The 11,099-nt window shown below is 37.3% G+C and overlaps 1 protein-coding gene across 1 annotated transcript; it reads left to right on the forward strand.

Moving 5' to 3' along the window:
* The first annotated feature begins 5,634 nt into the window (after positions 1-5,634).
* Positions 5,635-8,537, forward strand: hcrt (hypocretin (orexin) neuropeptide precursor). Its single transcript, XM_038278331.1, has 2 exons — positions 5,635-5,807; positions 7,895-8,537. Exons 1-2 carry the CDS (start codon positions 5,751-5,753, stop codon positions 8,204-8,206), a joined length of 369 nt encoding a protein of 122 aa, XP_038134259.1. The 5' UTR covers positions 5,635-5,750; the 3' UTR covers positions 8,207-8,537.
* Positions 8,538-11,099: the final 2,562 nt, after the last annotated feature.

Here is an 11,099-nt window from a genome sequence, read left to right on the forward strand (position 1 = left end):
AACTCAAAGCCAAGGTCAGCTCACTCTCAAGAAGTAAGACGCTGAAGCAGCTAACGGACTCTGCTGAACAAACTATCTCCGGACCCAACAGTTTCCCTCTCAAGGCTTTTACCAAGAACCCTCAAGGTACAAATCTGAAACTGTCTGAATCAAACTCCTCTGAGCAAACGCTAACTGAACTGTCTCCCACGCAGACTCCAGTGAACCAGTTCCCCAGGCCTGAACCAGAACCAGTGGTTAACTCTGTGCTTGTAACAATAAACATTGTTAAACCTTTTACTTCTGTTTCCGTCTCCGTGGTGTTCTGCATAACTGGGTCTCACTTGTGAACCCATCATGACAAGTATTCTGTCACACTGTCACACGTCTGAAAATTATAGGAACCAAAAGTTAGTTAAGTACAGCCAGTGACAATTATAAGGACACAAAAGAAAGGAGATTTGGTAGAGGGCTAAAGTGCATGGAATCAAGTGTCCATTGTTGAACAGAAAATATTGTTTCATCTTAAAGGCACACTATGCAACATTTTTCAGTTAATTAATGTGTTCCATAACGTTTTGGATTATTAAATGAGTCATTTCAGGTTGAACAAAGGTTTTCTCGGCCGCCCTGGTGGTCTGTGGGGGAAATAACGCACTTGCAATTGCAGGAGCCCTCGGCCCGCACCCACAGGCTCAGAAGTCTCGCGAGAGTCGGTCTTGCTTTACGGCGAGAACTGCTACACGCCCCCAGTTAAAAGCATGCTCGTTGCTAGCGCAGTGGCGATCTTTGTGCAGTTATCATGGCGGAACCAGCGTGAAAACAGCGAAAGCCCATGTCGGAGCAGGCAAGAAAGAGGAAAAGGGCTCCGGACAGAGAGAGGAGTCGTACACGGGTGAATATCGGGCAAGCTTTTTCCGAATGGCGAGAGCTAAAATAAAAAGAAGGCTGCAAGGCTGAGGCGGACCTCGCGTTTCTGCTGATGCGATTGTAAGTAACATTGGAATGGTTTCTCTCTCTCTGTGTGCATGTTCATACTTTCTCTGTGTTAGTCATGCGTTGCGTTCGCCTGTCTGCTAAGCTCAAAACAACCGCGCCTGGCTTGACGGAGAAACCAGGAGAACAGCTGTGCATATTTACGACAGTGCACTTTTACTTTCGCCCTCTGGGGGGAGCCTCGCTGGAAACTCAACACCGGTTGCATAGTATACCTTTAAAGTGAAAAAAAGAGAGTATTGATTTGTACTTGTTGGTAAACGGCCTGCAATTGACTTGTCCTTTCACAAGTTCAAGGACTCCAAAACTTCACACTGCAATTAATCCTTCCCCAATTTGAATAGCTATTTTCAATCCTTCAGTTTGCTGCACGGTGGTACGGTTGGTAATACTTTTGAAGTATGAAAGTCTGTGGTTCCATACCCAGTTTAGGATATGACATTTAACTTTTTAATTACTTTCATCAAGAGCATGGTATTAAATTGGTCTAACATTATATTGTTAAAAAAAAAAAAAAACGGAGTTGTCATCTAAATCCCATATGAATCGGGTTTTTAGAGTTTCATTCTTTCATCTCCGAAATATTGCAAAAATTTAAATGATCTCCCTCAGAGGTGATGCTGAGAAACTAGTTCATGCATTTGTTACTTCAAGGCAGGACTATTGTAATTCTTTACTATCAGGAAGTCCACAAACTGTGGTTAAAAGCCTTCAACTGATCAAAAATGCTGCAGCCAGTGGTGATATGAAATTTAAAAAGAGATCACATTTCTCCTGTTGTAGTTTCCCTTCACTGACTGTCTGTTAAATGCAGGATAGAATTTAAAATCCTCCTCATGACCAATGACCAATTTCCATCTTATATCAGAGATATGATTGTTCCTTATGTTCCTAACAGAGCACTTGTTCTCGATCTGCAGGTTTACTAGTGTTTCCTAGAATTTCTAAAAGTAGAATGGGAGGCAGATCTTTTAGTTATCAGGCTCCTCTAACCCTGCAGACACCCTGTCTTTTTTTAAGACAGTCTACTTTAAAGTTTTAAGTTTAGACAGATGCACATTAGTTTTTTTTTTAAATTCAAGAGGTAATTAAAGCAGGTTTGGAAAAATTATATTTTATTAAAGATTTAATAAATGAAAAATCTACAAACTTTAGTTAATAGATTCAGTCACCTTCTGTGATTGAATTAATAGTGAATAGACATGTCATCTTAAAATTCTTTCTCATATGATAATCAGTAGGGATGAGGATATGAGGAAACACATATATGTTAATGTTATATTGGTGTTTCAACCCTTGGTGAAATAAAACTGGTTTTAGCCAACAATAAACATGTGGAATGATAAAAAATCCTCAAAAACACAAATAATTAAGCTGGGAACTCTTCCCCTGACTTTGCCAGACCTGTGATTTCTGATGATCTCTGGAAAAGGCTGAGTTGTCTCCTGTATTCAGCAGATTAGCATGTCAGATCCATTGCAGGGACGCTGATCTTTTTTCCAGATTCTCCACACTTCCAGTCTGGCATTCCGTTTATGCATTTTGTTCAGAAGTTAGAAACCAGGTCCAGGCTTTTAATCGGTCTTTGGATTCTGGTCCTTGGCTAGTGGTATTCCTTTACAAATGGAATCCTCAGGAGAGTTTCTTGGGAGAAAAGACAGTGTTTATTTGATTTTATTGCTTTTTCTTAAGCACTGCGGGGGGGTCACATGTTCCTGTGGGAGTATCTTGGACAAACAGGAATTTGCAGCAATTGCAGAGGTAAGTCCAACAACACAGCAAAACTGCATCCACCTACACCAGTGATCATGGTTCTTATCAGCATGATAGATCAGTCCCAATGTCCAAAATTACGCTTTATGGACCAGCATGTATGTCTGCTTCTCTATCCTGTAACTCCCTGTGGGGCAAACTTCATATTGTTCATATATTTGAGATATCCAAAGTAGCTCAGTGATGCTGAGGTGAGGATTTTCATGCTTTTCAGCCTGTTGAAAACTTCGTGCACTGTCATCATGTGGAATGCCGGTAAATTATCCAAACACAAAAACCCCCCACCGAGCAAAAATTGGTTGAAAAGACATTAAAAAGATAATATGATTTACATCCAAACAATGTTGAAAACAACAAGACATTGAAACCCACTTTTCAATAATTACACAAATTTGGGACAAAATCAGACCGACCAAACAGCCCAATTTTCAACATCAATTTCTGGACTTAATCAAGACTTTGATGGACCAACCAGATTTAGCCTAAAAACCAACGGTATAATGGCAACTTTCTTCCACAGTGCGGTTTTTGCGTATTGTGGAATAGCTATTATCCTGCAACTCTTTGATGCACTCCATTTTTAACACACCAATATTAAATGAGTGGCTCATTAACATGCCTCTGAGGAGATTGAGCCTTTAGATTCAGGTGTGTTAGAGAAGAGATGCACATCTACACGTTGCAGAACAGTAGCTCTTCAGGATTGGGCTGTAGATCATGCATTGGTTCACGCTGTAGAATCAGCAATTCTACCGTGCCAGAGTTGAAGGAGAGTTCCCATTGTGGAACCACTTCTATTCTATATATATATATATATATATATATATATATATATATATATATATATATATATAAGAGAAAAATATTCAATTCAATTCTGTTTATTTATATAGCGCCAATTCATGTCATCTCAAGGCAGTTTACAGATACAATTTAACAGGATAATACAGTAAAATTGATTTAAAGTTTTTTATCCAAGGAAAACCAGCTGATTGCATCTAATCATTGACTTGAAGGCAATCCCTCACACTAAGCATGCTTGTAGCGACAGAGGAGAGGAAATACTCCCTTTTAACAGGAAGGAACTTCAAGCAGAACCAGGCTCAGTGTGAGCGGCCATCTGCTGAGGCCGACTCGGGTTCAAGGAGACAGAAGCAGACATAGAAAAAGAAGCAGAGATACAAAAGGACACTTTCATGAGCTCCACAGGCAGACATGGGTGTCACATGTTTCCAAGTTCATGCACTGAAATGGTCCTCCACTTTTGTCTTATTACTCATTGCATTTTTGTTTCTATCATTTCTGACCATTTCTGATGACCCTTTCAAATAGTGTATCCTATCACCAAAACATGTTTGTCAAACATGCAAAATGCTGATCAGCAGCATTTTTCCGCACATCTTTGAGAATGGTTTAAAATCATTTTGATTTATCATTTTTTTATTTATGTGAAATGCAAACAAAAGCAAAAAAATATATATTTCTTTAACCTTTCTGATTTTTCTAAATAATCTATTAGGACTTTACTTTAATATACAGGATACCATTGTTGAATAGCTTAGTGAGGGAAATGAGAGTAGGTTTAAAAGTATTGCAAAAATATTTTATGCAGACATCTAACATTTCAACTCAGTAAAACATTTAGATGATTTATAAAGTGAGCGTCAGTTAAATAAAAACATTCCATGGTATTCAGTAAAGTGGAAAATGCTTTGAGTTGAGGCTCATTTGTCAGATTTAAAGTACATTTAAAGAATAAAATTACACATGTATGAAACATGTTTTCATTAATGTGGGTTTAATGTTTTTCTTATCTGTCTTCCATTGTTGTCCAATCCTAAATGTTATGTTTTAATTGTGTGCAAGTTGAAAATCATCATAAATAACAGAAATAAGGGCTTGAAAACATTCTGCAAAATTCTGTTCAATTGAAAAGTATGACGAGTTTAACTTGGTAAACTAAGTTACAGAAAGAAATCATCTTTTCAGTAGCTTTATATTTCTTTAAGGAGTCTGTAAAAAAAAACACAAGAAAAATAAATGTAAGATTTTGCTTGAGTTTTTATTTTTGCACTTAAAAGTGAACAACAATCTGATAGTGAATAAGATTACAAGGGTTTACATAGTAACCTAGTGGTGATCCAGTAAAACAAACAATGAATCTTTGTATTCAGACTAAATTGATCAACAAGCTTCCTTATTGATATTTTCTTTTGCTGTTATTCAAGTGAATACTGCTGATCTAGAATTAATTCTGATCGATTTTGGCCTTTTATTCTTCGATTTAAGGTTTGATGTTTTTAAAGAAATGCTTCCTGCTCTCCATAAGATGGCAATAAACATTAGCTAAATGGATGTTAAAATGGATGCAAAGATTTGTGATGGCTTTCGGGTTGTTGCACAAAAGTTGACATAAAATTCTCTTTCTTTATTCATTAGCTATATAAAGCCATTTAGTTCTCACTTATAAAGATCCTTAGCTAACCTCACCTGAACTTTTAAATGTTTTTTATAGATGTGCAAATTTAAGAGGATGCTCTCAGTAACAAGGAAAGTTCCAGGCTTTTGTTGATGAGTCACTACAGACCTTTAGTGTGAAAAGTTATATAAATAGAGCCATGCTCATTAGCATGCCCTTTAAACATTTTGTTAGCTTTTATGTATTGTAATTATATTTTTAACTTTCTGGGACATGTTTGTTATAGTCTGCCCATATTCATAGTGATGGTATGTGTTAATAAACCTAGCGTTAGCAGCCACGAAGACATACCTGTAGTTTGGCAAATCTCCGTGGAGATGATCTCTCACAGGAGTCTAATTAACAGTCACGAGCTTGACAGTAAATGGGCATGAAACAGAAAAAAATTAGTTTGGGGTTTTGCCTGTTTGTAGCTGGTCTGAATGACGCCCAAAGGACTGATGATGTGGACCGAGTAGAGCAATATAAAAGAGTTTTCCTCCGGTGGGAAATCAAGAGATCTGATCATCCCGCCTCAGTTAAGATGACATGGTACGCCACCAACTTCCAGAACAATGTGGAGATGGATACATCTCACAGGGTAAGAGCTTTTAGGATCTTCTATTGTTCTATTCTTTTGTATAAAGTTTTTTATATTATGTTGTAATAATTTGTTGTAATAATTCAAAGGATTCAGTCTTGGCATCATGAGGAGCACAGAAGAAATAGTATTTGATAAACACAATAAAGCATTGTTTTTAATTTGTGATACATTTATATATATATATATATATATATATATATTTTTTTTTTTTTTTTTTTTTCATAGTAATGGCAATATATTGTAATATCATAACCAGTGGTCCACGACTGCAAAAGGTTTTTATTGATGCAGTGAAGCCATTTGTTATACAAGTGAAAAATGTTGTTTTTTTTCTCATTAAATCTCTGTTAGACAAATGTATTACTTGTAATGTGATGTTTTAAAGCCAGTTTACAGTTATGATGAAATCAAGAAGTAACAGTAGAATTTATAATAGGATCTTAAAACAAACAAAACTAAAGGTAACGAAAGATTAAACAAAGATTCAAATGAATAAAATAATATTTTACCCAAAGAAGTGGTAAGTTCTGGACATTTCATTAAATTAATGCAAACTGCCAGACTAAGACTGTTAACAACAGTAAAAAAAAAACTTAAAATCTATTCTGCAACGCACATAATTTAGCCCATTATTTATCAGCATGCTGATTTTGTAACACCCGTAAAGGAGCTACTCTCTTCTGAGGAAGCCCAGAAGATAGAGTGGAACACAAATATCAATTATCTGTCAAAAAATTATATATGGGCTTGAATGTATGCAAAAAAGGACGATTATTATTTTTCATTTGTTTGAATAAACTTTAGTGTTTAAGCATTTAAAGTTTAATTGTAAAAAAAAAAAGAAAGAAATTATGTTTTTGTGCTTTTATATAATTTACATGTCCAGTTAGCTTGGGTTTTGAATTTCCAATAAAAATTTACGTTTTCACCAACATGGACATTTAAAATTACTTATCATATGAGAAACTGTGTCATTAAAAATGAATCTGCACCAAATACTGAGAGTGCAGCACAATGCAGCTCTGCTGAATCATTGGTTGTGGTTAAACATAAGTTTAGGGGCTTTTTATTATAATTTTTATGTGGCTACATGAGTGACTGAGGTAAATCTTTGCAGAATCCAACAATATGATTCATCCATCCATTTTCTGTCATGCTTATCCCTGCTTGGGTCGTGAGGGTTGCTGGCATCTATCTCCAGCTGTCTACAGGCAAGAGGCGGGGTACACCCTGGACAGGTTGCCAGTCCATCACAGAGACAAACAACCATTCACTCACACACACACACCTAAGGATTTTTTTTAGAGAAGCCAATTAACCTAACAGTAATTTTTTGGACCCAAAGCCGAAGTACCCAGAGAGAACCCACACATCCTCAGAGAGAACATGCAAACCCCTTGTAGAAAGACCCCAGGCTGGGATTCGACCCTAGAACCTTCTAGTTGCAAAGCAGCAGAGCTACCCACTACGCCACTGAGCAAGTTGGACAAATCTAAGTGATCTAGATTTTTAGCCTGCCATGATGAAATGCAGTCCAAATTTCTTTACAAATAACTGTGGTATTGCACTTTACTAACCTAGCACAACCAGACACTACAAACCATGAAGCAACATTAGCAAGCTGTGGGAGAACTGCAATATTCTTTTACAATTTCTATACAATGTGACACTGAAGGAAATTGGATGCACACTCCTGTTGGTTGGGCATTCAATTTAGCATAGAAAACACAGTCAATATAATTAAATAAATTTTAATAATAATGATAATAATACATTTTATTTGTAATGCACTTTACATTTAAGAAAAAAATCTCAAAGTGCTACAGGTAAAATCATCATAGAAGGGTAAAATCAAAATTTTAATCTAAACATCGCTTTAAAACACTTATGAATAAAACCAATAGCATAATCATAAAATGTTAAAAGTCATTCCGTGTATTTGCATGTATATTCCTCCAGTGCCAGTTATCACACATTCAATGTAGAAACCTTTCTGCAAGCTCTTGTTTTCACTCATGTGAGTCCTTTTAATGCTTGATTTTTCTAAACAAATGTATTCTAAATCTAATTTCTTCTTCAAACAGAAAGTCCTGCTGTTCATGTTGATACTGCTGCTGTCTCAGCTGGGATGCAACGCGCAGAGTGTGTCTGAGTGCTGCAGACAACCTGCTCGCTCCTGTCGCCTCCAGGTGCTGCTGTGTCGTTCTGGCAACAAGAGCATGGGAGGAGCCATCAATGGAGATGCAGCAGCTGGGATTCTTACCCTGGGTAAACGGAACGAGGAAGAGTTTCCTTTGCAAAGCCGACTCCATCAGCTTCTTCATGGCCACAACAACCAAGCAGCTGGGATACTGACTATGGGAAGAAGGACTGCAGAGAGAGATAGGGAGCAATAACAGACTAATTGGTTCTGTCAGAAAAAAAATTACTGTGACACCTTTACCTAAATGAACTATGTTTATAGAAAGATTATATCTACAGCAAGTAACCTAAATAAAAAAAAAAAACAAGTAGACAAGCTATTTGTTTACTTTTAACCTTTTGATTTAAATTAATGTCAAAATTATTAAGAAACTAGTCTGTGATGTAATTATAAGTGTATGTTTCTTGAACAAAGTGTGAATAAGAACAAATGGTCAACATGTGCTTTAAGAGCCACCAGAAAAAAACAGTCTGATAGTAAACTAATGTTTACCATTGATTTACCTGCAATAAACTCAATTCTCAGCAAACCAGAAACTTTTTAATCTCGTCTTTTGTTTGTGTATAATATTATGCGTCTCTTGTTGATCATGTAAAAGACTAAAAGATTATCAACTAGAAAACATTGGCACATTTAAGACCAAATGAAACAAAAAGGCAATAAAAAAGAAACCATAAAAAAACGAGACGAGCCATGAAAAAAGGGCATGTGAACATTCTGTATATTTCATAAAAATGACATACCAGACTGTAACTGTTTACAGTATGTAGGACCTAAACCTCCTAGAACAATATTCCTCAATCTCGTTCCCCTATGTCCAATGTTTTGCACTTCTTAGATATGTCTACTTCAGCAAACTTCAAGATCAAATAACTGGGTCATTAGTAGAACTCACAAAACCTGGATTATCTAGTCTTTATGTATTTTATTGAGATACAGGATAAGAAAATAGACTCAGTCCCGACCTTTGTGGTATTTTGTGGGGCGCTCTGTGAAAATATGGCTTTTAAGGGGAATTTGGTTTTTGTATTATCAAAGCAAGAGGTTTGTCCAGTGCATTCAATACAGGTAAGGCTGAGGTAAAGGGTGCTACTTAGCATAAATCCTGTTTTTCTCATGTGTGTTTTTTTGGGAATGATGTGGTTCTGTATAGGTCATAACCTTCGAGGTGTATTAGAGTTGTTTGCTGTATGAGGTATGTATAAAACGTTCCCTTCTCTTAATTTAAAAGCCATCGCTCTTTGGCTGTGTTCACATCTGGCAGCTGAATCCTTCAAAGACCAGATTCATTGGCTGATTACAGCATAGCGTGGCATTTTGGCCTGTTTGGATTAATTGACTCCTTCTTCTGCGTCCAAGAAATGCAGCTTTCTTTTCACTTGGTTGAGAGGACAGGTTTGGTTTATCCTTCACGGCTTTGGGTATCCTCTGATTCATTGTGAGTCCAAGCAAGCCGGCTGCTCCGTGCTCAGAGGAAAAAAGTAAATGGTGATGAACAGTGATGAATATTGTAAGGGCAGTTTAATATGATACAGGTATATGAACAATTTCTTCTAAAATTAAATGAATGGTTATTGCGCCAAATATGTTGTGGATAATGTTCTGTTTATTGGAAGGTTTTATCTGTCCTTGTGCAAATAGGTTTGGCTGACATTTAAGGTCAAATTCCAATATCTCTACAGTGTGGGGACCACAATCAGATATCTGCAAGGATGGTGCTGCTGCTGAAGCTCCTCAACAATGAAATTATCACACAGAACAGTAGTGAGAAGTTCAGCATCCATTCTTCACCTGCTTTGTGAATCAATTGTCACAGTAGCTAGGTGACTGAGTGAGGGGCAGTAAAAGTTGATGAAGGTTGGACCTGTTTCGACTCTATAGCCAAACTCTTCCTGCCTCCTTATTTTACCACCTTCGAACAACCCAGTCCTGGAAGAACTGTCCCTTCACAGGATACAGCAGCCAAAAGCGAACCCTAGTCCTTCCCTCAAGTGTTTACAACTGAACTTTGTGTCTTTTGTGCAGAAAAAAGACCCGAGCCAAACACAAAACTTCCAATTCAATAACCTGTCTCTTCTCATGGAGGACAACCAAACTTGCTAGGAGGTCAGACACATTCTGGTTGGAGAAACCATATCCAAGTTGCACCCGGGTAATGCCTGGGATCTCCCAGTAAAAGTTGGAAAATGGGATGTGTCTGTTTCCTTCCTGGACATTTTGCCAAAGTGACTTGGGCAAAGGAAAAAGAAGCATGGCAATTGTTAGCTGTGCCACCAAATGCACATTAGATTTTGGATTTTACATTAAACTAATACACTAAATTTAAAGTTGGATTGATTTTCTCTGTCAGAGTATGTCTATCAGGTTTTACAAAAGTATTTTCACTTATTTTAACTACTATTTTAGTACTAGATTTACTATTAGATGGGTTTAGGTACAACAATGGGCAACATGTTGCCTCCATGTATAGTTTATTTAAAAAATGCTTGTTCTAACATGTCTCAAATTCTCCAGGATGTATGACAAGTGGTTCTGAGTTTGAGCCGCACACCCACAGACTGCCACTCTGGGTCTGTGAGCAAGACCCTTAACCCCCACACTGCTCCCCGGGCGCTGCACAATGGCAGCCCACTGCTCCCCAGGCGCTGCACAATGGCAGCCCACTGCTCCCCAAGGGCATGGGTTAAATGCAGAGAGTTAATTTCGTTGCTCTGTACTTGTGACACTGAAAAAAGGTTATTGTAGTGGGGAGGGGCTGTCTGTGTGTGAGAGTATGTATGAAAATAATTGAGATCTTAAGCACAAAATCCTTTAAGCAGATAATCAATGATGGTAGATGGTAGGAGAAGTTTTGTGTGGCAACACAGGAGTAGTCTGGTTATTGCTTTTTATGTTTCATGGTATCCACAGTAACCAGCACAAAATGCAGCTCTGGCCTAATGTTTTACACTACACAAGTGGTGATCTTAGGGGAAAAGCTCTAAGAAGCCTCTTTTTATATCCTAATGAGAAGCTTGTAACAGGAAGTGATGTGAATGGTAGGGAGATGTGATGAGATGTAGAATGAGGCTAATTTCTATACATTT

This window comes from Cyprinodon tularosa, unplaced genomic scaffold, assembly GCF_016077235.1.
Source record: "Cyprinodon tularosa strain WSP-4 unplaced genomic scaffold, ASM1607723v1 ctg14, whole genome shotgun sequence".
NCBI lineage: Eukaryota > Metazoa > Chordata > Actinopteri > Cyprinodontiformes > Cyprinodontidae > Cyprinodon > Cyprinodon tularosa.